Here is a 27,965-nt window from a genome sequence, read left to right as displayed (position 1 = left end):
GCCAGGGCAACCCTGATCCAGAACAGAGCATTTCTTTGCAGAAATGATCTGGTTCAGGGAAAGCCCAATTTCCCAAATGCTGGGTTTCTCTGCTGATTGAACAATTTTAATTTTTTCAAATTGGGACTCTGGATGAGAGAAATGCTGGGACCATTTCCTCTAGTTAACCACAGATGACCCTCTTATTTCAGCCCATTTCTTGGTGGGACAATGAGGGGGTCTGACACAGACTCTTGAGCAGATAAATGGGATGCACTGGTTTTAGTTTTTTTAAAGTAGCTGCAATAAGGCCCAGAAGTTTCCAAGTTGTTAATGCAAGGCCTCTGCCTTTCAGCAACCTCCATCTGTCTCCTGCTGATCCTTCAACCCAGGCACGCATGGGTTCCCTCAGGCCGCATGATGCCTGCTCATCAACATCTAGGACGTAAGATGCTCCCATACTTTAAACAGACACAGTGCAGGATGAGACAAACTCAACAACTATGCACACACTGTCTCTCTATACATAACCCTCCATTTCTCTCTCGACCATGTAATTTTGGAAAGGCAACCTCTTCTTGGTCTTTCTGTGATTCAGGAAAATGGTCCATCTTCTCCATTTTCCCCAGGCTCAGCACCTAGTCTGAGGTGGTGGGGGTCGTCGGCAGCACCCGGAAGTGTAGGGACGCCTCCTCCCATGTCTACCCGGACGTGAAGGGAGACCCCCTGGAGGCTGGTCTGGTTTGGTTTGCTCCCAAGGCTCACGAGACGCACGCACACCTTTCGTCATCCATCTCCAGGCTGGACTCGCTCTCGGACAGCTGTCGACACAGGGCCTCTCTTCTCTCCATCTCTCTCTGCAGCTTCCTCTGCAGTCGCAGGTTCTCCTCCCGCATGTGGCGCTCCTCCTCCAGATACTGGGCCATTTTCTCAGAATCTGAAAGGCCAGAATTCTCGATTCAGCTACGTTTCGTGCAATCATACTCAAACCTGAACTGAGAAGACCGCAGTCTGGCTCCTAGGCCACAAAGAATGTGCTCCCTCTCCCACACACAGGAGACCTGCATTCAAAGGTTACCCCACGTACCCAAGTTTGCCAACAATTTGCATTTACAGAAAGCAGAAGAAGGGGCATGGCACTGGGAGGTCAGGTATCCTCACTCCCACTTAGGTGCCTTCTAAAGTGCCGCATGTGGAGGAGGAAATGGTGAACAGCAGCTACCAGAGCCCTGCGCACTGCTGCAGCCCACGGGGGGCGGGACCCAGCCTGGGGACCCCCATTCAGCCCGGGTCTGCTGCCGCTCAGCTCCAGTCACACCTGTTAGCACACCAGCGAGGACCAGTGCACTCGGACATACTCGATAAGTCAGAATTCTGTTTATAAAAACAGAAACTGACGCAGTAAACAACTTTAGGTGAATATGTCAAGTCTAACTTCTGTGAGACTCTCTCTCTGACTCATGCACAGCCTCTCTACAGCAGGTAAAAACCCATGTACCTGTCCCTCAGGAGCTGCCCCATATGACAAGGCCTCTGCTACAGGACTGGTTTCCTAGGCCAAAGCTGATTAGCTTCAGGGTGGGATGCTGGAACCAGCTGAGCGCATCAGATTTACTCTACAGGAATCTGAAATGTGGGGCTGACCTCTTCATGAGGCTCTAGAATCTCCTTGTGCCGAGTTCCCTGGAGCATTCCAATGAATGGTAAAACTTGCCCCCACCCAGCCCCTTTGCTGACAGAATATGTTAAGTCACCAAAATAATATTAATATAAAATTCAGTATCTGCCCGATCATGTTTAAGAGAGACCTACAGCTTACTGCTCCATATTATTAGCCCACTCCAAATTCTTTTAAGAAGGAAGGAAGCAGTAGAATTCCACACTGATCACTTCTTTCCCACAAAGTGACCCTACTTCAACTCCTAAGTCCATCCAATTAGTTTCAGTTTTAAGCACCTCTATGAAGGTATGGTGTTTTAGCAAATAATGCCTTCTGATAAGTATTCAATGATTTCCAAGACAGCATCATTACAGAATATATAAAAGCTCTTGAATATCCTTATTTTAGAAATTCAAATAAAAATACCAAAAACACTAAGTTATTAAACACTATTATGTGCACTAAACACTAAATCCCTCAGTTGTTTTCAATATAACCAGAAACCCTGCTGCCTAATCCAGATGCAAAAATCTCTTTAATTGAAGGCATGCTGGGAAGATATTTACAAAGTACACTTTTAATATAAACGATTTAAATTATTTCATCACAAATATGCAAGCCTGTAGAATTTTTCACTAGCTCTACAGGAAGCACTATATTGGCCCCTTGGAGTATTATTGTTTCTAGAACAAGAGGGGCGGCTGTTGGAGCAAGCTGCCTTTCTTTTCCATAAATAGGAAAGCTTTAGAGAACTGAGGATTTATGAGGCTTCAAGAAAAATCATTTAAGAGAAAACACTGTCTTTCAGATGCAACCCTTTAGCATCTGGGGAAATCAGCAGGGGAATCCTTAAACAATAATCTATACACAAGAACATCAGTTAGTAGGAGTGACGGCCGGAGGACTTTCCTGGCATCTGGGCAATTAACCCAGAAGCCAGAGGACAGAGAAGGCACCAGGCCCATCACCTCTAGGTGTTACAGACCAGCCTCAGATGACTGACACCACGGTATTCCTTGGGTGCCCTCTGCTGGCACATCACCGGTGACACTTGATTTCAAGACTGGATTTACTCCCATGAGTCACCCTGTCACCTTCTCTCACAAAGAGCTCCCTAAGACTTAGGGGCCACACCTGATGCTTCCGCCATCTTCAGCCATCTTGGAACACTTGGTCAAAGTCAGCATCGACAGAAGATGACTTCCAGACAGACTCCAAACAGGTGGGTCTCCTATGATCCAAAGATGGCCTGTACATTTTGCATCCCCTTTCAAGTTTATAGTTAGAAAATGCTGGTACCCAGACCCACCCCAAACAGATCAAAATCCTGTGAATGAAGCCTCTCCACCGCTATACTGAACAGTCCCCAAGGGATTCTTATGTTCATCCCGAGCTGAGACCTATTGGGAGACAGGTTCAAGTTCTGATACAGCCAGACCTGGAGGGTGAGGAGCCAAGTATCCAGAAGCAGCCCAGGGAGGCGGGCTACCTGACCTCAGTCACTAACTCATCTTCTAAACCAATCCAGACCAGCTGTGAGCCAGCTGGGTGCCACGTGTCCCTCCTTCCAGTCAGCTTTCTCTGCCCTCACAAAAATCGAAATCGCACTTATGGATGCCTCTGTTTGCATCTGCAATCTCTTCAAAGACCAAATAGTGCCATAAGAAGAAAGTAAAGGGAATGAAAAATTCCTCCTCAATTTCCTCTAAAGATTTTGTCTGGGGCACAAAAGAAGTATACACGAGAAAGCCGATGGCACTGAAAGGAGTTCAGGAAGGCACGAAAGACCTCTGTCTGTCCGGCACCCCAAAAACTCAAAAAATATCCTAACATATCTAGTATTTGAGAATTCACTGATTTGTTTTCATAAAATGTATGTCATGGTTCTCAACCCAAGGTACACATCAGAATTCCTTGTATTAAAAAAATTGGAGAACCAGTTTCTACTCCTAGGGTAAGCCCAGAAACCCATATTAAGTTAGACAGAATGATGAACCCCCAAAGATGTCCACATCCTAATCCCTGAGGCCTGGGACGATGTTACCTTACGAGGCAAAAGGGACTTTGCAGATATGATTAAGTTAAGGACCTTGAGATGGGAATTTATCCTGGATTATCTGGCTAGGCAAATGTCATCCCAGGGTCTCATAAGAAAGAGGCAGGGGGTCAGAGTGAAAAGATGCGCCCATGGATGCAGGCAGGAGTGCTGCCAAAGCAGGGAAGGGGCTATGAGCCAAAACACGCAGCCTCTAAAAGCTGGGAAAAGCAAGGAAACAGAGTCTCCCTTAAAGCCTTTTACAAGAAACCAGCCCTGCTGACACCTTGATTTTAGTACAACGAGATCTATTTTGGACCACAGACCTTCAGAACTGTACTTTAACACATTTGTGTTGCTTTAAGCAACTAAGGTTGTGGTCATTTATTACAGCAACATGAGGAGACTAACACTATTTCTTACAGGTTCCAAGGATGATCCTGAGTCACCAACCCAGATGCACTACTGGACTAGAACTTGCAATGAACTTTAGAGAAGAAAACATAAAGGTAAGAATCACTGAAATTTTAAATGCACATTCCCTGGACTCCATAAATCCACTTCTGGAGTTTATCCTGGTGTTCTTGCTCAGGTGTCAAATGTGGGGACACAGATGTTCATTGTGGTGGCAGCAGGACAACCAAAACGGGTCCGTTGGTATGGGACTAGTTAAATAAATTATGATATACAGCATCCATGGGCCATATGTTCTAAGACCCTCAGTGGATGCCTGAAACTGAGGATGACCCCAAACCCTGAATATACTATGTTTTTTCCTAAATATACACACCTATGATAAAGTTTAATTTCTAAATTAGGCACAGTAAGAGATTAACAAAGTAATAATAAACTAGAACAATTGTAACAATATAATGTAATAAAAGTTATATGACGTGGTCCCGGTTTCTCTTGTAGAGGCCAAGGGCAGGCCACTCCAAGATGGGCCACTTTGGCAGGAACAGTATTTTGAGGTAAAGCAATCCACACCCAGCAGATTCAGGAAGAGCTCTTTACTACCCCCTCAACTGCCTGCCTTTATCAGGAAGACAGCTATTCACAGAGATTCTTCTTTATCTAGAAAATCTATCTATATAATAGGGCAACCTTTGTTTTCTAAACCTCTCCTCTCATCTTCCTGCTAATGGTCTGTCTCCCTTTGTATCCTCAGACTCCCACCCCTCTCTTTAGCTCATATAAGCTTCCCGTTGCCTGATTGTCCTTGGAATTTCCATGTCTGTGTAGAGTCCCACATACATATGCTACTAAATTTGATTTTCTCCTGTTAATCTGTCTCACGTCAATTTGATTCTTAGTCCAGCCAGAAAAACCTTGAAAGGCAGAGGAAATTCTTCCTCCCCAACACCCTCAAAATATCTTAGCGTGCTGTACTCACCCTCCTTGTGATGATGTGACATGATACAATGCCTACGTGAGGAGATGAAGTGTGGGGAATGACATAGGCATTGTGACATATCATCAGGCTTCTGCTGCCCTTCTGACGGTAAGGCAGGAGGGCCACCCGGCCTCCCGACCGGGCTGACACAATGGAAAGCAAAGCTATGTAGATAAGAAGGCACTAGCGTATCCATAGAACCGAATTACTAAGCAGCCTTTTAAAAAGGGAACCAGACAGCTCTCTACATGTATTGGCAAGAAAAAACTTACAAGATACTGTAAGTACAAACAGAAAAATACAAAAGAGTGTGTTCACGGTGCTGCTTTTAGTATAAAATAAGTTTATACAGACACATACATGTACCTGGAAGAATCAATAAAAAAATGTGCAGCGGGGGGTTGGGGCGAGAGGGAGAAGCGCTCTTCCCTGCGCCACACTGTCTACTCAAATGCATCTGAGCAGCCTGTGCGCAGAAACAGGAAAGACCCAAGCAAATGCACAGTGACCTAATCAAGTGTTCAGAAATCTAGTTCCTCTGATTTCCAACTCAATATCTGGACATTTTCCCAAACAATAAGGCTACATTTTTAAAGCATTTATTCTTCAAGTACAATAAACAAATGTTAGCTGAAGCTAAAATTTAGTAGTAAGGACGATAAACACTATTCTCCGCCTTAATTCCCCAAAGTACATTTGTGACTACAATCCTAGTGATGAACACAAGGAGAGGACCAAAAATAGTACCCGATTCTGGACCCTCCTGAAATTATTTGATTTTCAACAAGTATTGTAAACTATTTTCCTGTCCTACTATAATACTTTCAAAAATAATCCATTCCAGGATGATAGAAAGATTTCTACACGCATGTATTGGTAATGAAATACAGGATGGATTTGATCTATGCAAATTCCATGGTAAATACTGGTAAAAGCCTGTGCTTGGTAAACGGGTTGATTGTGCCCACAGAAGACCAGTAAAATCAGAGGTGACATACGCTGTAACTGAGCGGCTCTCAGCTGCTTCTTCAGCCTCTCCACTTCGTTCTTTAAAAACCTGATGTGGCGCATCATGTTTTCTGGAGAGTCTATCTCCATGGAGATGTCTCTAGGCGACGGGGGAGCAGAGACTGGCTGGTCTAATTTCTCCTGTAGGATTCTTCAGTGAAAAGAAAAATTCCAACAATGAAAAACAGTTTGCCTTAAAAGACAAAACAACATACTAGCTGGAGGGTTTGTTTTCATAGCAAGCTCCTGTGAATCACCGGAATTCACAGGGTTGTCGAATTCAGGCTCTGCCCATTTTATATCCACTTCTGGTCTCCCTTACCTAGTATCCAGGTCAAGGTCAAAGGGCAGAGCTGAAGGATCCACCCTCCTTTTTTTCTTTTAAATGACCACTGGTAATTAAGCATTAGTGAAAAAGTCTCCAGCATTTGCTTCTGATTATTATGCCTGGCATAGAGTAGGCACTCAGAATTATCTGCTGACTAAATGAATCACATCTGTTTGCGGAAACGGAGATACTAAAGAAATTTCACTCTCAATGCTTTCTGGTCAACACTTCCGAACTATGTACTATGGTCCCCCTTGGAAGGTGACACCACACAGACTCTACTTCTAAAATTTCCTTCCTGAAAAACCAATCCTGAGGGTGGGGCAAACTGGGCTGAAGGCCCTTTGTTTCTGGTCAGAGCACAGGTAAAAGATAAAGAACAAAACCAAACCACAATCACTGGGTTAATAATTGGTAGTCCCACCTTCTCTACCAATTACGGTTAGTTTGAGGCACAAGGAACGTGAATATTCAACGGCTTTTCACCAACCACATGATACTTCATAATGCTTAACACAATACTTTGGTACTTATACATATAAAACCTCCAACTGCGCTCTGCAAAGGAAGACAGATTGGCAATGGACCTCTATGTCCCCTTTCATAAGCTACTAGGGTCTTGGTTTGGTTTGGCTTTTAACTTTTTACCTTTAAGTTTGCCCAAATGCAAATTGTGAATCACCTTCAGGCCTGCCCTTGTTAAGAAAACTGGTATGTTAAATATTGTAATGGTCCCTGCATTTATTATATTAAATACCTTTTCATGATTCAATTTTTTAGTACCACTACAATAATGCAAAGCATACTCAATTCAACTACAGCTTGAGTATTTCCCTAGAGATATAGCTTTAATTTTCACTTTTCTTAAAGCCTGTGATAGGACTATATTTTGCAAATTTAGAGATGAACTCAAAATAACTTATGGATGTTCATCCAAACCAAATAGTTATGGCCAAAGCCTCTGGTTAGCAAAAAGATCCTAGTGAAGTAGATTAATGAATATTTTTTAAAAACTCCCTTTCTACACCCCCCCCACACACATCCCACATACAGAAACCCCTGACATTCTTCAAGTCCTGCTCTGCCACCCCCATTCAATGTATGCGGTACTTAAAAATTAGGGCACGAAGGGGCTCAAGAAATGTCTGCTGTTGAATGACATTTCACATCCATGCACATACATTTAGCAAAACGATTCCTAACCTTAACTATGTACAAGTATTTATAGTAAGTTTTCAAGTCAATTGATAATAGTTTTCCTATGAAAATCTCAGCCTTCCTGATGAAGTACATTCTAGAGATGTGTCATAATTAACCGTACATAGTACACATCCTAAGCACTTGAGAAAACCGGGGAAGCCAGTTCAGTAAGGTAAAAAGCTGAAACTGCAACCATCTTTCCCGAACAATTTGAAGGTGACTAATTTCTTCATAGCCTTTGTCCCAAATGAAAGGAAATTTTACTGGGACTATAAGAGAGAAATATAAAGACGTGACCAACATGAGAAGAGTTCAGAAGGCTTTCAATATTTTTTTGGTTTGGCAAATTAAAATGATGTGCATCACCCAAGGAATTAAAACGCCCCTTTCCTATTTGTTAGTCACACCCAGAGCATGCCCTGGCCGTGCACACGCCCCACACTGAATAGCAAGACTAAAACAAACCGCTTTTCAGCTTCAAGTTTGTCCATCCTTTTCCAGAGACGATTAACTAGCGCTTCCTGTTCTTGTTCCAAAGTATTTTCAAGGTCGATCTTCTCTCGTCTCAACTAAAGGAAGGAAAAAAGTTTTACTGAGAATAGTAAGCCATTTAAACTTTGTTAATGAGATTTTTTGATTGGACTATTAGGACCCCCTTATTTGGAGAAAACTGCAAAGAAATGGCCAATTTCCTGGCACAGACACATTAAGTGCATCTAGTTCTTAAACTTTAATTGAGAAAACCGAGACAGGTTCATTCTTTGACGTTAAAGCTTAATTGCTGTCTGGTACATGAATCACCCTGCTTGTTTCAGCATTTATTCAAGGCACATGGAAAGTCCTCCTTAGAGAGGGTTTGGGGGAGCTCGGCTTACCACTCATACCAGGACTTCTCTGGGTTTGTCCCCCGACCCCAGTGCTGCATGTAGTTCAGGGCTAAACCAGGAGGTTATATTACCATGTATATAAATAACTCAACACCTTAAGACAATTCTACATACTGATTAATGTGTGTACAATACTAGTTAACTCTGAGAAGGTAAGGAAGAAGGAAGGTTTGATTTGGGGGAAAGTCTGCAGTTGCAAAGGAAGCCCCAAAATGCACTCTACTTCATGAAAAGAAGCAAAGATGGGAAAATGCATTTAATCAATCACTATTGGGCAATATGCAAATACTGTGAACAATGCCAGCCACTGGCTAGTAGGGTGTGAAGCAGGGAACCAAAAAGTCAGAATTTTCTGCCCTCATGACACTTACATTTTAGTGGGGTCAAGACAGTAAATGAAATAAATTATATACTTTGGTGGAGAGTGAAAGCGATATGAAGAAAAAGAGGGCTGGCAGGAGGGACAGAAAGTACAATGATCAATTTCACAGTAACGTGCAGAGGGAATGCGTTATATCATTTTTGTACTTCTCTAGGGGTTTGAGATATTAAATAATTTTAACAGAATTTTTTTAAGATTTTATTTATTTTTGAGAGAGATCGAGAGAGAACAAGAGCGGGGGGGGGGGGCGGGCAGAGGGAGAAGCAGACTCCCTGCTGAGCAGGGAGCCTGATGCGGGGCTCGATCCCAGGACACTAGGATCATGACCTGAGCTGAAGGCAGACACATACCTGACTGAGCCACCCAGACATCCCAGAATTTTTTTTTTTTAAAGAGAGAGAGGTTATTGTACTGCCCTTATGCTGTCTCTTATAATAGCAACTCACCTTTTCAATCACTGAGTCAACAAATTATTTTTGATTGCACAGCTACAAAGATTTCCTTAGCAGGTCACAGAGGCAAGCTGCTCACTGATCAAAGATCCCTACATAGGGGCGCCTGGGTGGCTCAGTCAGTTAAGCGGCCAGCTCTTGATTTTGGCTCAGGTCATGATCTCAGGGTCCTGGGATCGAGCCCTGCTTTGGGCTCCCTGTTTGGGGAGGAGTCTGCTTGACTCCATCTGCCACTCCTCCTGCTCTCTCTCTCTCTCAAATAAATAAATAAATCTTAAAAAGAAAAAAAAGATCCCTGCATATACAGTAAGATGAGACCAGTACTATGTATAAACTGTAGTCTTTTAAAGCAACCAAAGCAGACCTTATTAACATTGAATAAGCCAAGATCACATGGTCAAATGAAAACACAGCTGGAAAATACTTTCTGTGCACGGGGGGGGGGGGGGGGGGGGGGGGGGGAAATGGAGGGACGGGACTCAGAACAGGAAGCATCCTGTGCAGTCAAGCTGGGAGCACGCTACCGCACAAATGCTCTTTGGAATGTCAGACACTTCCTACCTGTAGCAAGGAGGAGAAACTCTGGAACAGCTCTCAGAACTCCTAGTAAACTGTGGGATACTCTGCATTGACCATATGCTTAGCCAAGCTTTGAAGTGCAATTCACAGCCATTTTTTTTAAAAGAAACAAAATTCCAAGGCATTTACCCTTTAAGGATCCTGCTCCCCCATTTAACTGAAAGCATTATAGAGAGTACTTGGTAGGCAAGGAAAAAATTCAAGCAAGGTATCATTTTACAGTAGGGATGCCTAATAAACTTATGCCCAGTTGCTTTTAAGTTTAGAGTAATCGTGCATAATGCTAATCAATAACTCTGGAAAGCAAAATCAAGACAAAGCTATCTCTACCCCTGTGTAACTTACTAGGCACATGGCTGTGAGCAGGTCCTCATCTACTGAATGAGCAGCCTGGCCTCCCTGCCTTGTGCAGTCCCCTCCAGGACTGGCCACTCTATCCTTCTCGGTCAGCCTTAAGAAGGCAGCTGTCTTCAGTCTGAGCTAGCTGAGGCACAGATCCTTAGAGCAGGGAGCAGCAAGAGAACCAACTAAGCCCACCCTTTCATTTTAGAGCTGAGGGAACACTGGTCTGGGAGATGGTGTGACTGGCAAAGCAATACCACCAAATGGGAGTGCTATCAGTCACCATGGTGGCCGAAGAGCTGGGCCCCCTCCAACCAGCAAGTACACGGATCTTGAGGAAAAATCAGGATTTAGGGTAAATTATGCTGCGGTTTGTGAGCCAACAATTCTTGGGAGCAGCAGACCAGGGGTGGCTTAGGGAGTCTGAGACGATGCCAAACAGGTAAGAGAGCAGGCGAAATGGGCTGAAAACGTGCGTGAATCCCAGGTTCTTTGTGGCACCTACTGGTAGAGCTACGAGCTATCAATTCACTGCCCACTTCAGTGAACCACTGTTGTACCAACGCTCTACTAACTTATTTCCATGAAGCCAGCAGCACAGGAGGCCCCAGCCCAGCGGCTCAGACGTGGGGGTTTCACGCCACAGGCTGGCAGTGCCCTAGAGTCCATTTATCTTTAGCCTTAGAAAGAGTGGACTTGCCTTATATTTTCAGTTTTAAAAAATCTCAATTTTTCTAGACATAAATAAATACCAAAAAAATTAAAAATCTCAACTTTCCTGCATCACTGAGGAGTTCTCATTGACACTAAAAGGCAAAGAAGTTGGCGGAAATGGCATTATGATTATCATTAATTATGACTACAATCAATTCCCCCTCGAGTTCTTTATCAGAGTTGCCCCTCCATCGCTTGCCCACCTAATTCCACAACCTCTATATTTAGAGCCGAAGCATACACACCAGCTCTGCCGACTCAGACAGAAGTTGATTTTCTGTGCTAACATTGTCCTGAGATCAGACAATCCTTGAATCTGACAGTTTATGTTGAGTTTACAGAGAAGTCAGAAATTCTTGCCAATGGAAACTTCAGCCCAGTGACACACTGCTTTCATTATGCTGGTCTCTCTCTGTCATACTCTCCCCATCTCCTTCCTAACAATATCTGACGGCTTTTCTCATTCAGTGTTTGTGCAACAGGCACCCACACACCTATCACCAACATCAAATTCTGATGGGCGAACCCAAGCCCCTTCTCCCCCGCCCCCACTCCAAGATCTTATTTATTTGAGAGAGAGCGCACGCATGCGCCAGCAGGTGGAGGGGCAGAGCGCACGCATGTGCCAGCAGGTGGAGGGGCAGAACAGGCAGGAGAGGACAAGCCGACTCCACCCTGACTGCAGAGCCCAACTCAGGGCTCGCGTTCGACACTCAACCGAGCCACGCGGGCGCCCAGAACCCAAGTCCCTTCTGACTGTTTATTCTGTGAGCACCCAGCACCAATGGGTATCACTGACTTGTATACTATTCATTTGAAAGCCTGCTTTATAATTAAGTCAGTTCAATGGACGGCCAAATTCTTTTTTTCTTCTCTTCAGTAGCTCTCCTTCCCATTGCAAGTTAATTAACGTCAGACCAGGAGTTCTTATTATGTTCCCAAAATAAATACAGAAACTTCAGTAGATAAACTTAGTGCATAAAAATCTAGCTGGTTCATTTGACTTCACAGCCCATCCTAGCTCTATCTTCTCAGTGGGCAGATACTGACCCATCACCAAAAAAGCCAAAGGTGGCTGAGAGATGGGTCCCTGTAGCATTTTCCCATTTAAAGAGAACTGGGACACGGGGGTGGAGGGAGAGGTGTGCGAAAGAAATGGTTGGTCAAAAAACCTGAAGAGAACTTCAGCCTCACCACCGTGCTCAACTACAGAACTTGGGAAGGGTTTAATGGATTTTCGAAAAGTTTTAGTTTAACCACATTATCATGATTTCCATGGGGGAGAGAGAGAGAAAGAGAGAGAGAGAGAGAGAGAGAGAGTGTGGTGTGTGTGTGTATGTGTACACACATACATAGATATTTTTAAAAGATTTACTTGAGAGAGTGGTGGGGGGGCACAGAGGCAGAAGGAGGGAGGGAGAGACAAATTCTCGAGCAGACTCCCAGGTGAGCGCAGAGCCTGATGGAGGGCTCAATCCCAGGACCCTGAGATCATGACCTGAGCCAAAATCAAGAGCTGGACACTTAACCGACTGAGCCACCCAGATGCCCCACTTCTATGGGAAAATGTATTTTGAACCCCTAACCTCTGGCTTAAAAAACAAATTTTGGAAGGCAGCCCCTTACAACTAATCCAAGATAATAAAAGAGAGGGAAAAGCCCATGAAATAAGGGCTACCATAAAAACAGAACACAGACACAAAGTTTGTTACAACGCACAGCAGAGGGCACAGAGACGGTGATGATATAAGCACCGTACTCAACGTTTAAAAAAGAAATCGGAATCCTCTAAGACCTACATTAACCAAACTCTTAGTTGGCTAGATTTTTTTTCCTAAGAGAAAGAGATAAATCCTAAGAAAACAAGTACATGGTGAGGATTAACATGACAATGCCCCAAAACCTTCCAGGTTAAGTAGTATCTGAAGGCTATCAATAGTTTAGCCCAATTTCCTATCAATTTGTTATGTAACACCATTAGATGTTCAAAGTGGTTACCCTGGAGATACAGCAGAATCACCTGGGAAAGTAAAAGCACCAATATTTAGAAAATGACTAAATTACAGACAGAAAAATGAACATTTTTGCAAAGGTTGAATGTTTGTATCCCCCCCAAACTCCTATGTTGAAGCCCTAAGCCCCCAGTGTGATGCTATATAGAGGTGGGGCCTTGGGGAGGTAGTTAGGTTTAGCTGATGTCATGAGGTCGGGGGGTGGGGGGGGGCCATGGTGTAGGGATTCATGTCCTAAGAGTCACGAGAGACCTTGCAGCTTGCTGCTGTCTGCTCTCCCCCACAGGAAGACACAAGGAGAAGTCGGCAGTCTGCAACCTGGAAGAGAGTCCTCATCATAACTCCACCACACTGGCACGCAGATCTTAGAATTCCAACCTCCAGAACCATGAGAAATGAGAAATAAATTTCTGTTGTTTATAAGCCAGTCTATGTTGTTCTAGCAGCCCAAATGGGATAAGACGATTTTTGTTTCTACCACAAGAGTAGAGCCAGTAAAAGATCTTAACCTCATTCCAGCCTACTTTGCCAATATACCTGAGTTGATCAAGGTTTTACATATCCATAGGAAAGAACAGGATTCATGGGGGGGGGGGGAGGCCTATGAAAATAAAGATCATGAGCAACTGACATGAAAAGAGCTGAGTACAATGCATCATGGTCCTTGCTCCATGGCAAAGCCTTATTCACCAATTAAAGCAATACAGAGTTGGTCAAAAGCTGTTGGTGTCTGTTCAGGCAATCGGTGGAATTTTGCTCAGCCCTGACAATTCTCCCCCTAGGTTGGAAAACATCTGACCCTTGCCTTCTGGAAAAAAAAAAAATGCTTTTAAGAAATCAAACAGCCAATTTGTTTTACAATTGAGTTAAGACAGGTGTTCCTAGACCACAGAGCCCCTGAGGTACCTATCTGATTAACCAAGCTGCAGCTGGTTTCAAAATTAAAACCCAGTTTTAGGTCATCATCACTGCTCATGCAATGCTAAGCACAGAAAGAGCCGACAGAAGTTTTGTCAGTGAAGAGCAAGAGAAAAGGCGAGAAAGGATGCTCACCTTCAAGTTCAAGAAGTCAATTATAGGTGAAAAATTTATCTATGTACATCAGAAATCTACTAATAGAGGGAAAAAAAAGGAAAAAGATGTAAAAAAAATCATAAAGAACTATATAGCAAGATAATTAGGGTTGCCCTTTGGGTGAAAGGAATATTGGTGATAATTTCTCTTCCTGCCTGTTTCTGTCCCCATCCAATTTTTTAATGAACATTTACTATTTTTGTAACAAAAAATTTAAAGACATCTAATTTTAAAAACTGACAATTTCCCAATACAATTTAACAGTACATCCATTAATTTAGGATGCTAATTTACATATACAAAATCCTGAATAAGCCAATAAACTCGCAGAGGATAAAATGTTAGCTCTTTGAAACACTCTTGAGAATTTTCCAGATAACCCAGAGTCAACCTTCTTTACCATAGTTTCAAAATATTTCTTCTCAAAGACTGTGTTCTATAAAAATTAGACTTGTTCTTTGAAACATAACTCAGGACAATATTAATATCCCATCAATATTAACATGTGAAAATGACATTATTTCATCATCTACCAGTTCAGTAAATTTTGCTTTTGTTCAGTGATGTTGAGAAATGAAGGCTTTTTATGAAAAACACAACAAAACAAAAAACACACATATAATTACTCAGATTTATATGGTTTCTGGATTTAAGTTTTCATCACTTAACATCGGCATGATAGCATATAAATCTGCATAGTGGGTTCATAATTCTAGGGGACTTTTACCAAATAAGTACCACCAGTGGAACTGGGTGTACATTCTTCTGCTACATCAAGAGTGCTGTGGAGAAGTCCATTGGAAAGGAGTCCCATCAAAGTGGATGTGGCGGATAAACTATCACATCAGTGGCTACCACCAGTCCATTATCTAAAATGAGCTTAGGGGTGCCTGGGTGGCTCAGTCATTAAGCATCTGCCTCCGGCTCAGGTCATGATCCCAGGGTCCTGGGATTGAGCCCCACATCGGGCTCCCTGCTTAGCAGGAAGCCTGCTTCTCCCTCTCCCACTCCCCCTGCTTGTGTTCCCTCTCTCGCTGTGTCTCTGTCAAAATCTTAAAAAAATAATAAATAAATAAAATAAAGTGAGCTTAAGAAAATAACATTAGGGAAACTTTGCTTGATATGCTTTCTCCAAAATGGAAGTTTCTGTGATAAATCATTACCGCACCCATCCCACTTTCTTACACAGAGATGTTGGATTTACTTAGCCATTCATTCATTAGCCATGTATGTTTAGCTAAGGAGAATGCCCTTTCTTAAGTCACCAACTAAATTATTGTTCTGGTCATAAAGAAACAGATTTCATGCATTTCAAAATCACAAAATCTGAGTACAGTATCTCTGGATTTTATTGCCCTCACTATAGCATACCAAATGGCCTTCAATTTAACAGGCAAAATCTTTACTTCCAGGGCATGACCAGAAACGCACCCTGTTGGATTGTGATGAGGTGTCTCTTTCTTTACACAGGAAACACATTTTGAATTTTTTCCCTGCCATTATGTAACATCATCTGCACCAACTGATCCACATGGCAAGTATGCTTCAAAATAAAGTCTGACAAGATAGAACATAGTGAGTTTTTCTAATTAATTGAAATGAGATCTAGCAAAGGAATTCTGAGGGATTTTTCCCCCACATCCTGTAGAGAGACTGACTTATCTGTGTCCCTGACAGAGCTCAGAGTATACTTTCCCAGGCCTGGAGTGGGGACCTCTTAGCGGGCTTCATGACATCCTGACAGCTTATGGATTACAAAACAAATCAGCTGAAAGGAGAGCCTGCTAACGCTTCCTTTGAGTGCTGAGGATTGCCCCTAGGTTGCCTACTTCCAAGGTACAAGATCCTGCTCACGTTTCAGCTACGCTCTGAGGCTTTTTCCTACCTTTCCCAAATAAGCGGTTGGTAAGATGCTTGCACCCAAGCTTCTCAAGCAACCAAACATCCTCAAGGATTTGCTACAATCAAACTGCCACTGAGCGGACTTCAGGAATTACTATGATTATTGTGTCTGGCTGCGCACCGATGCAGCTAGCCTACACATGCAGGCACAGGTTACGATGTTTTATTTAAAAAAAAAAAAAAAAAAAAAATTAAAAGCAGGCAGCAAATTATAATACCCTATTTTTTAAAAAAAAAAAAAAAGGGAAGAAGAAAGAGGAAAAGGGGGAAATAAAAAATATGAATAGCAGTTGTTTGGGGGTGGATTGTAGCCTGGGTTGTGTTTTTTTCATTTCTGTACTTCTGTGTTTTACAAGTTTTTTCTTTTTTTTTAAAGATTTTATTTATTTATTTGACAGAGAGAGCGAAAGAGCACAAGCAGGAAGAGCAGCAGAGGGAGAGGAAGAAGCAGGCCCCCTTCCAAGCAGGGAGCCTGATGCGGGACTCGATCCCAGGACCCTGGGATCATGACCTGAGCCGAAGGCAGATGCTTAACCATCTGAGCCACCCAGGCGCCCTCCAAGTTTTCTTGAAAGAGCAATGGATCACTTTTATAATACATAAAACAATTAAAAACTGCCAACATTTCCACAGTTTGAGATTAGCATTTGAAATCAAATTTCAAAGCCTGCAGTGGTCACTAAATGTCATCTCCTTAATGGAAGTGAACCCTCCAGTCACAGGGTTGTTCTTTGGGAAAATGGCACAGAGAAGCCCGCGGGGACAACCAGAGCCACGGTGGCAGAGTCCTCACTGCCAGACCTGCAAGGGCAGCAGGCAGCAGAATGGGACTGTAACAAACCCAGTAGGGCCACACTCCCTATGAACTTTAAAAATACCTTGTTCCACAGCAATTAAAAAGATCAACCAAAGATGCAAAACTGGTTTGTATCTTGAACGAATTACCGTGTACACAAGTAAGGCAGAAAGGCCATCTTGTATCCTGAGCTAAGAACAACTGTTCTAAGAGCTGGAAACCTAAAACCTTTTTTTTTTGTTAATAGCACTTAAAATATACTGTTTGCTTGTTTCAACTTAAAAAAAAGAAAAACAACAACAAAATAAGTCTTGTCCTAAGGCTTGAAGGACATCACTCTAAACCCCAGCCCTGTGATTTGCTACAGTCACAGAGGGTGAGAGACCCCGGGGTAGGAGGGTATCGCCTCCGCAGTGCTCCTGAAGCTGGGGTCTTTTCAGGCCTCTGTACTCACCGGACACTGCCAGGTGGCTGAAGGTAAGCCCCCAGGACCGATCAGCACGGAGGCCTACATTAGGCAAAACGCTGCCTGGAAAGACAAGCTTACGCCCTCAAAGCCACCACGGAGGCAGACCACCGCAACCCTTCTCCTTCCTCGCCCAGGAGCAAAGAGGAGGGGTTCAACCTCACATCCTCTTCACCAGCTTTGTTCTGTTTCCAGCATCTCCGCTCCATGCAGGGCCTGCACCCACTTTTTACTGCACGTCTTCCTCCCATTTGTCTCCTCCCTGTTCCCCTGCAACAACGCTGGACTTAGATCTATCCAACCATGTGTGTCAATTAACAAATAATTAAACCAGGTGCCAAGGAGCTTCAGGGCCTCTCCTGTGGTTGGGGGTGGGGGGTGGAGCCGCTGCAGGGGTGTCACTGCTCCCCTCCACCACAGCCATGCACACAGCATCCCTCCTCACTGTCCACAGATCCACCGGCCTTCCCGGACCAGGACCAGGCTCCACGAGGCCAAGGACCTAACATCATCTTTCTTAGCAGAGTATGTGTAGACAGCAGGCACATAAACTGAATGAATACAGGCTCCATGCCATACAAATGCGCTAACTGCGCACAGGCACAAACGAAAGCCAAAGGGGCTGGGTCACACAGGGCATGTGAACACATACCGATTCATCAGTTGAAGAGACCAGGTCAAGGAAGGTGGTAAGACATTTGAGGCTCAGTTAATATGCATGCTCATTTTCCTGGAAAACGGGTAGGGCAAAGTACCACAGAAATTAGATGGAAACTTTCATTATTAACAGCAGAAGCTACAGTTTTTGGAGAGCTTACTAGATGTGAGTCACTGGGACTTGGTGGTAAGGTCAACATCGTGCCTTTCCTCCTTTAACTTATTAGAAAATCTATAGGGAAGAAACACTTTAATTGTTTGCTAACTGCTGTTTGGGAAGCAGTACTGATCATTATGTGACTACTTGACAGCACATACCCCTGACTGCCTGGAGAAACGGATCTGTGGGGATCTGGGGGCAAGAGAGCACGGCGCACAGCACAGCATGGTTTTCAAACTGCAGGTCATGAACCATTACTGGACTGTGAAATGAGTCCGTTGTGACCTACATTTTGCGAAAAATGAAACAAAATTCAATAGAAAATCAGTGCAAAGCACAAGAAACGCTGTTTTAGGAAACTTGTCCCCGTCACGTGTACGGTTACAAACACATTAGTGTCCTGGGTTGCCATGTTAACTTCTCTCTTGTCCACAGTGAAACAATTCTGAGTGGAGGGATGAAAGAACTTTGCTATGCGTGGAGTGTGAGGAGAGGCAGGATGCCAAGAGTAATCCTCTCAACAAAGCTACGAATTTAGGTATTCATGTCTGTTTCACAAAAGAGCTCAAATTGCTTGCCTGATGTCACACGGGTTCTTCAGATGGAAGGAAGATTTGAACCCAAGGAAGAGTTTTCCTATGCTAAGATAGGGCTAAGATACTATCATTTGTAAATGGAGGCTAATGAATGAAATTACCATCCAATTCTGAATCCAACTTTAGACAAGGGTGTCTCTGCTTTTGGGAGCTGGGATTATCTCAGATAAAAGAAGATACCCCAAATTCCAGAAATAACAGAGAAGACCACACTCGTTGGGCCAGCTAGAGGAGAACAGAGGAAGGACATCTGGTACGCGGCAGGTGACCCTGTTCATGATGAGAGTGTTAGCTGAATTACAGGACTAATTCCCCATTAATTCACTCCATTTTTTCCTGTTGTACTTCCTAACAATGGTTAAGTACCTAGTCCACTTGCTTACGGTCACGGTCTTCTCCTTTCCCACAGTGTTCCATGCCAAGTGCACAGAGGCCCTCCACAGCTGCTGACTTGAACTTCACTTAATAAATAAGCTAGTACTGCCTGCCTCTTGATGCTAGTTATCCTTCTCCAGAGAAATAAGAAAAATCCTTTCTGGTTGGGAGAAAATATTCAAGGTCAAGATTTCCTGACACTAAGAGAATATTCCAAGTTTTAAATGTTCTTACTGTCACCTAAGAAAATGTGAATACCAAATAAGAGACTAACAATGATCATGTTTGAACAAAAATTTTCAAATAAGGGTTTTGCGGGCAGTGACCACCAGTTAAAAAAAAAAAAAGCCCGTCACAACACTAAAGTCATGCTAACTAGACTAATCCTAGTCTACAGTGAGGGCCTCCTGGCATGTGAGTTGCAAACGATATATCTGATAAGGGAACTGTATCTAGAATATGTAAGGAACTCTTATAATTCAATAATAAAATGATCTTAAATAGACATGTTTACGAAAGATATAAAAATGGCCAAGAAGCACCTAAGATTTAGCCATCAGGGAAATACAAAACCACAATGAGTACCACTTCACATTTACCAAGATGGCTTTAATCAATATGGTCCAACCACTTTGAAAAAACAGTCCAGGGGCGCCTGGGTGGCTCGGTCAGTTGAGTGTCTGACTCATTTCAGCTCAGGTCATGGTCTCAGGGTCTTGGGATTGAGGCCCACAGTGGGCTCCGCACTCAGCAGGGAGTCTGCTTCTCTCCCTCTCCTTCTGCCCATCCCCCACCCCCAGCTCACACTCTCTCTAAAATAAATAAATAAATCTTTAAAGAAAGAAAAACAAAGATAAACAGGCTAGCAATCCCCCCAAATGGTAAACACGGAGTTACCATGTAATCCAACAAATGCACTCCTAGGTATGTGCCCAAGAAAAATGAAAACATATATCCACATGAAAAATTGTACATGAGGGGGACCTGCGTGGCTCAGTTGGTTTCAGCTCTGGTCATGACCTCAGGGTCGTGAGATCAAGCCCCACAGTGGGCTCTGCACTCCAACAAGGAGTCGGCTTGAAAGTCTCTCCTTCTCTGTCCCTCCCCCCCACCCCCAGGCTCTCTCAAGTGCACTCTCTCTCCAAAATAAATAAAATCTTTAAAAAAAAAAAAAAATTGTACATGAATATTCACAGCAGCATTATTCATAATAACCAAAGGGTTAAAACAACCCAAATGTCTACCAAATGAATGGATACACAAAATATGATATCCATTTATTTTATCCAATAAAAATCCATGCAGTGAAACATTATTCAGTTGGGAAAAGTAGTCAAGTACTGATATAGGCTACAACATGGATAAAAGCCTTATGCTAAGTGAAAGGAGCCACTTGCAAAAGAGGACATATTATATAATTCCATTTTTATGAAGTATCCAGAATGGGCAAATACAGACAGGAAGTAGAGTAGTGGCTGCTTCAGGGGAATGGGAAATTCAGAGTGACAGCTGAAGGGTACAGGGTTTCTCTTTGAGGTGATGAAAATGCTCTAAAATTGATCGTGGTTATGGCTGCACAACTCTGAATAGACTAAAAGTCAATAAATTGTACATTTTAAATGGAGGATTTTTATGGTATGTGAATTTATCTCAATAAAGCTGCTACCATCACCATCACCGCCAAAAAGAAGGTGATCTAGGATATTAAGCAGAGGAACCAGATTCCCATCCAATTCCTTTGGAATCCAGTGCCCGGGCCCTGAACACTGCACTGTACCTCCTTCCAAAATACAAATGACCACTTTCCAGTTACCTGGCCAAATCTACACTTAAACTCTTCCAACAAAGCAGTAGGAGACCGTAAGACACATGGGATAATTGCCTCCAGATAGCTTACAGTTTAAAAAATAGGTTTACTGTCAGATAGATGAGCAAAGGCATGTACTACAGACAAATCATCATAATACATAATGTAGGACATGCCTTTGCTCTTGATAATGACCTATAGTATAGGATATATTCTGTAATATAGACTGTGACCTACAGTGTATCATATGGAGGATAATCACAAGAGAGGATCAGATCACATTCATGGAAGCACAGAAGAGATTTATTTTTACTGGAGGGAAAAAAAAAAAGCACTGACTAAAATTATTTATAGCTGAACAAAATACAGAATAAGTTCCCCAACATTTAATCATCCCAGACATATCCAAAACAAAGGGGGGAAGTTTCATGATGATGTTAAATTTCTCCATCTTAATTAACATAGGAACTTGATATCCCAGATCTGAGGTTTATTTCCAGGATAGGGCTTTGCAGTGCATATATTCCACTGTGAACTCCCTTTCTCTATTATTGAGGTCTGAAATAACCCTGAAAGTGCACTGTGTCATTAAGCTGGTGAGAATGTATGCCTTGGACATCATTTTAAAGGGTTTCAGTTACTAAAGTCCCCAAAGGGTCTTAAGATTGCAGCAATCCATTCTCTCTCCCCCATGGACTCTAAGATCAAACCGTCCTCTCTCGGACACCAGGCCACTACCTCCACCTTGTGGCCACAGCTAAACCCTGAGGGTCATAGCCCCATCTCCAAAGTCGCCTCAGCTTCTGAACAAATGCAAGAGAGAAGCTGTTTCAATTCCTGACAGCCACCACCATGAAGGCCGTGACCAAGTGAAGTTCTCACAACACCCACCCCTGTGAGAATTTCACTTGGTCACTTGGTTAGCTCTTGATTAATAAGTACCAATAACAAGTATTTGGTGTGTCAGGGACTTAAACAAGAATCTTCAAAGCTTTAACTTCAATGGAACTGGTTACTGCTTATCTTAGGAATTAGCAGGTGAACTTTGGAATAAAATGTTTTTAAACTGTGTGTGGTAGGTGTTTTCTAAATTTAGATATTGCATCTGAATTCCGAAGACAAATGGTAAGTATAGATTACTCTGGATATGTATAAAATAGCCGACCTTTGAAAACGGAACTTTTTTTTTCTTTTACCTGGAAGGGATAGAGAAATGTTTTTAGGACCATTATTCACAGTCTTTGGAAACTCAGTGACATTCCTCCCTATGATACAGGGAAATTCAAGAATAACACAGAAAACAGATGTCAGATTAATTCCAACCCTGACTTCCTCTCAAAGCTGACATTCCCGTCACCACTTCATTCTCAGGGACAATAATGAAACTAGAGCGGCCCTGGGGGTGATTTCAGAACCAGTCAACATGAACTGAGACGCACAGAAAGACCCTAAAGTTAGGATAAATCAGACAACTTTGCATGAATGCTTAGCCAAACCATCGAGTTGGCAATCAGGGTTGAAATTACAAAGAGCTGGAAGATCTTCATCAATACACTGAATTTTACATGGAAACCAGATCACAGTACACTATGGTCAGCTTCTTATAATTTATCTGAGGGAAAGTAAAATCCCAGGACATTAGATTGGGGGGAAGGCATCAGGGAGCACCGAGGCTAGGGATAACAAGTACTTCTGTCTGACATACCAACTTGGACAGGCTGATAATGGCTGTCCACAGTTCCGTGTGTCGAAGAGCATAAGGACCAGTCTGGACTCCCTAGGCAAGGCCCGTGCTCAAATACCAATGTCTGCCAAGGGCAATGGACAAAGGGACCATACACTATTACTTTCCATCTTCTGTACCTGTTTAAGCTTGCCATTCCTGATTTTAGTTTGTCCTCCTCTGTTTACAAATGGAAAACTTGGGCCCAGAGAAGTGAATGAAGTCAATGCAAGGTCATACAACTAGTTAGTGGCTGAACCAGGTTAAGCAACCAAGTCTATGACTCCATATCAGTATCAACAAATCGAGTTGGGAAAAGATAGGGTTCAAATAATACTGCTAATAATTGCTAATAATACTGCTAATTATTCAAAGAAGAAAAATGCTGTTTGTTCTGAAGAACCCCTGACAGAAAAGTTTTAGCTCCACAGCCACACTGTCTCAGGAACTTTCACAGAAACTATCCTGTGGTTAAAAACACATTGTTTCCCCTCGGTAAAAGGAACCTAACATTTCCTGCCTATAAATCAGGACATCACAACATATCCCCAGAAACTTTATTAATTGCAGTTAAAAAAAAAGGAGAGAGAAAGTGTGTGAGAGAGAGAGCAGGTGCTAGGCAGCTCTGTCAATGCTTACTTCAGAAATGAAGTCTCCACTGTGGGAAGAAACAGCTGAAAAGTATTTTTCACTTACATTGCTCAGGGTATCTGCAGGCCTGAAAGAACAAGCTGATAAGAGGAGAAAAAAGTATATGGAGAGAACTATATACATTTTTACCTGTTCTAATGTAAGCTGCTTAGAAATGGTATCATTCTCCAGTTTTTTAATTTTCTTCATCAGTTTGTTGACCTGGAATTCCTGCTCCTGTTCGAGATGCTGTTCTAGTTCCGCCTTCTCATGCTGCAACTGGAAAATGGGAAAAACACAGACGTGAAAATCAAGACACTCAAAAGCCAGGGAAACACGGGCTCCAAAAGCTGGGTCCACTGAGGAAGAGGTATCATCACAGAAGTTACAGCCCTCATGTCTGCCCATACCCAAGTGTACACCTATGAGGAACCTGCCCCTAGGTTCCTCTAACTTACAACCAGAAATTATGGCACACGCACACAGACGCCTGGCCTGAGCCAAGAGGCTGAAAATGACACGGCAGATACACCTGAGCATCAAATCATGAGTAAACCCAGATTTCTGTTTTTAAAAACATGTAAGTGGTTGCCTCTGTAGGGAGGAATTGGGAGGCTAGGGAATGAGGTAAAGAAGGAAACTTGCTTTTCAATATACACACACACGCACACACCCTTTTGGTACTCTTCAAATTTTATACCATGATAAAAATTAAATTAAAAATAGAAATTTTACAGTCAGTTTTTACTAAATGAATTAGTTTACTCAGATTTATATAATGTGTGTAAAGATGTCACAATCACAAAACATACTTAAATTATTCTGAATACTATTTCCCAATATACTAATAAGCATCCTTTGGCAAAAATCAGTACAATTAATTATCTTTCTATAATGAGAACATACATCACACCTCCTACATCTTTCCTAAAAACCAAGAGGGGAGGCCTCTTATTTATGCAGTTAAAAGATAAAGTTATGGTGTCACTGAAAAGCTTTTTAAAAATGTACTCCAACCATCAAAACCAAAAGGGAATAAAGGAAATCCATCAGACATATGACTACTGGGGTTCTCATTAAGAACTATGCTTTATTTATAACATTCTCAACTGGGAGGTTGGGTTGATCCACAGCAGGGGTTGGGTAGAATGATAGCAACAGGGTCCAATATTTTCAAAATCAAGGGGAGATTAAGTAAAGGCTATTAAAAACAATGAAACACACACAGTTGTATGTACATATCTAAGAGGACACTGCTCCCTAATTTTACCTTCAAAACCATTTCTTCAGGCAGCACGGTGTACCACATTCTTCATATGCATTAGGCAGGCATGATCACCCCCATTTTCTATGTGACAAAAGAGGTGTCCAAGATAATTCAGCTGGAAGGTGGCAGAGTCTGGGACCCACATCCTGTTCTGAACCCCAAGCCAGCGTTCTCCCACCGGATCCTGAGCAAACCTAAGAGGAATCATCTTCAGACTCCTCTAGTGTCCAGTGCATGCCTGGCGTTTAAAAAGTCACACGACCAAACACGTTTCAGTATTCCATGCGTGCTTGCCTGGAGGATGCGATGTCTTTTTGTAAACCCTGCATATGGTCTGATTAGCCAGCCCTGCGCAACCTCCACATGGCTGCACCGAACCCTCTCCACACTGGACACAATCCCACTGCTCTGTAAGCAAGCACATTCTTGGTTAAAAAAAAAAAAAAGTTCAAAATCTGACATAGTCTTTTAACAATGGAAATGTTGACTAAACAGATGCTGGTTTTCCGCCAACTGTTTTTGATGTGCAACTCCAAAAAAAAGCTGGTCAACCTTGCAGGGACCCAGAAAAAAAGCAGATGCGAGGAGGTGCTTACAGTGACAAGTCTATTTTTAGCTTGCTCCTTAAAACTCAGGTTCTGCAAGATCAAGCAGTAATTAAAAGACATAAGAGAAATGGACAGAGAACAAGAAGAGCCCCTGCCATTTCAGACACAAAAGACCCCGACAGGACAAATATCACTCATGAGGGAAAAAACAGCAAAGCGTGCACATCTCCACCTAACATTTTTATTCTGTAAACACTACCTGTGTGTCTTCTATCTGTAGGTCCTGCCTTAGACATAGGTGACTTCTCTAGTGAAGATATTATCCTTGCCCTAAAACAGTTTATGGACGCTAAGTTTAAATGGTATCTACTGGTTTTAGAAAAATGAACTTTAGTTTTAAAACCTTTAAACCCTTTGCAAAGTCTTTTTTTATATTAGCTGTTTTCCAATATGTTTTCAACTGCTGCCATGTTGATTTGAAAGAATACCCCCTTTTTTTTTTTAAGCATTATTCTTCTGCCCTGAGGTTAATTAAAACAATAAAGGATACACTAACGTTGAAAAATGTCTGGCCCACGACGCCGCATTTGTCACAGAATGTCAATCCGAAAAAATGTTAGGCTGTCATGGGCTTACAGGAAAATATTCCTATTTAGACAGATGGTCTATATTGTCAATATCTGATTAGGTATTTCCTTTAACAACACAGATTAAACTAGTAATAAAAGCCATAAAAGCTCTCCATTTTAAGAGGCTTTTTCCTCTCAAAAGCTATACCCTGAGGAGAATTTGATGGTAAAGCTGCTGTTACCATAACTCAAGTACGTTCCCCGGGTTACACTAACCCATTTGGAAAAGATCAAGCCATCCTGGGATCTGTTTGCCGAAGATTCACAATGTTCTCCATCCCCAAAGGACAGCTTTGCTGCCTGCTTTGTTCTGCCGTCTCGCAGGTGACAGGCAATTTTGGAGCAGAGCATGGAGTTTCGGAACAGAACACTATAAGTAGAAAACAGGGTTCTTCTTGGAACAAAGAAACCACCAACACAAAGAGAAACACAGAGAGAAATACAGAAACAGCCCCCCCCTTTCAAATCCTCAGAGAATGAAGATGAGCAAGAGGGAGGTGGCAGAGCAAGGAAGGGATCTTGAGAAACTAACCACCACAGAGTTTACCTGAGGAAAATTCTGAAATTGTTTTAAACAGACACCATGTAAATTCAAGGCATTCGGCCCCAACGGGGCTTGAACTGACATCCTGAATCCACCTGCCTGTGTTAAAGCTGTAGCTCACGAAACCACAAACAAAAACCCTAAAGGGAGCCTGACTTAGGCTGACACAAGACCAGCCATCAGAAATAAACTCCAGTTTCAGTGGCATCTTCAAGTGGGCACAAAATTCAAGTCATGATTTTAAATTTCTAATCAAAGGCCTTAACACTTCATGAGCAATTTTATTTTTTTAAAAGATTTTATTTGACAGAGAGACACAGAGAGAGAGATCACAAGTAGGCAGAGCGGCAGAGGGAGAGGGGGAAGCGGGCCCCCCGCTGAGCAGGGAGCCCGATGTGGGGCTCGATCCCAGGAGATCAAGACCTGAGCTGAAGGCACCGACTAAGCCACCCAGGAACCCCTTTATGAGCAATTTTAAATGTTCCAAGAAGGTCTGTGATCCTGAACTAGAACAAAAAAATCATTCAAACTGAGAAGTAAATAGTCGAGCAAATTCTATTAATGTGTTCATGTGTTCACCTTAAATATATCTAAAGCAAAATGCTTAGGTAGATTAAAATTTTTTTAATCAGAATTGTCTATAAATACACTTTATAAAGTCAATCACAAAGATTATGAAACATAGTTTTTATAACTCCTACTTGTGCAATGTATTATTAACATTAACAAAAAAACCCTGTAGAATGGAAATTATGTTATATAACAGATGATCTACTGGCAGCATATTTTTTATGGAATTAGGGTTATATGAATAAAGGCTTGCTCCTTAGGATTCACCATCAAAGAAAAAAAAATTAACATAACTGAGAAGACATAAGCAAAGATACAACTGTAAACCTATAAAATTCTAAGTACTAAAACTTGAGCATTTTGTTACTTTATCCACTCATTATATACTGGGCCCAAAAGGAAACTTCCAGCCCAATACAAAATACAAGTATAACATTATTTTGATCTAGAACAGGCTAGGCTTAAGCATCATTCAATCACTCGTTAACTGCCATCTTTTTTATAATTTACAAAAGCGTTCTGTGAACCAGGCCTCTTACATAAGAGATTCAAGAACTCTTCACTGAGTAATTCTCTCTAGCAGGTAGAGACACTGAAAACCGTTCACCTGCGAGAACCACCACAGGTGCACATGTAGGCTGGCTGCTGAGCCAGGCCTCCCACCCAGCATGCAGCAGGTTTGCCAAATCCCAGTCTGGGCGAAGTGTGTGTGCAAGTCTGGGTTTGTTGTCGATCCAGCCAATGCCAAGCGAGGCAAGCCTTCCAGCCACCGGCCCACAACCCAGTTTTTCATGCAACTTCTGAATAAGCCCAAGATGCTCCCACCTCAGTTCTCACTAGTTCACGCTAATATTTCTCCCTGTGTACTTACCACCCAGTCCTGCAACTGACAGCCTTGGTTTACTGACAACCACCAAGGACTAGAACTACCTGCACCTGGACCAAGTAGCGACGCCCCCCCCCCCCCACAGGACAATAACTACATTAAGTCACTGGATTGTCAAAAACAATTGTTATTCATATAAGCTCTGCAAAAAAGTTCAAAACTATCTCTCACAACACTGAGTCTTTTATGAACCAACTTTTTAACCGCTCTACTGAGCAGCCTGAGCAGAAAGACAGCCTCCCACTTCAAATCCATTATATCACCACTAAATGCCTCTTGGGCCCACACTTATTCCCACCTCCAGACCCCTTCTGTTACTGGTACCATTATTCTCAATCAACACTTCACATCTCATCAGTTACCA

The 27,965-nt window shown here is 42.6% G+C and overlaps 1 protein-coding gene across 1 annotated transcript in view; it reads right to left on the bottom strand.

The window, feature by feature from the left end:
• The window catches only part of CCDC6 (coiled-coil domain containing 6), a 108,321-nt gene that overhangs the window by 17,967 nt on the left and 62,389 nt on the right, over positions 1-27,965 (bottom strand). The window contains exons 3-6 of the mRNA XM_078077680.1: positions 23,308-23,436; positions 8,069-8,172; positions 6,066-6,226; positions 760-916 (exon numbers count right to left, since the gene is read on the bottom strand). Of these exons, the coding sequence (XP_077933806.1) occupies positions 760-916; positions 6,066-6,226; positions 8,069-8,172; positions 23,308-23,436 (551 nt within the window). The remainder of the gene's footprint in view (positions 1-759; positions 917-6,065; positions 6,227-8,068; positions 8,173-23,307; positions 23,437-27,965) is intronic.

This window comes from Halichoerus grypus, chromosome 7 (genome assembly GCF_964656455.1).
Source record: "Halichoerus grypus chromosome 7, mHalGry1.hap1.1, whole genome shotgun sequence".
Lineage (NCBI taxonomy): Eukaryota > Metazoa > Chordata > Mammalia > Carnivora > Phocidae > Halichoerus > Halichoerus grypus.
The sequence above is the reverse complement of the archived record's forward strand: the minus strand, read 5'-3'. Positions and strand labels throughout refer to the sequence as shown.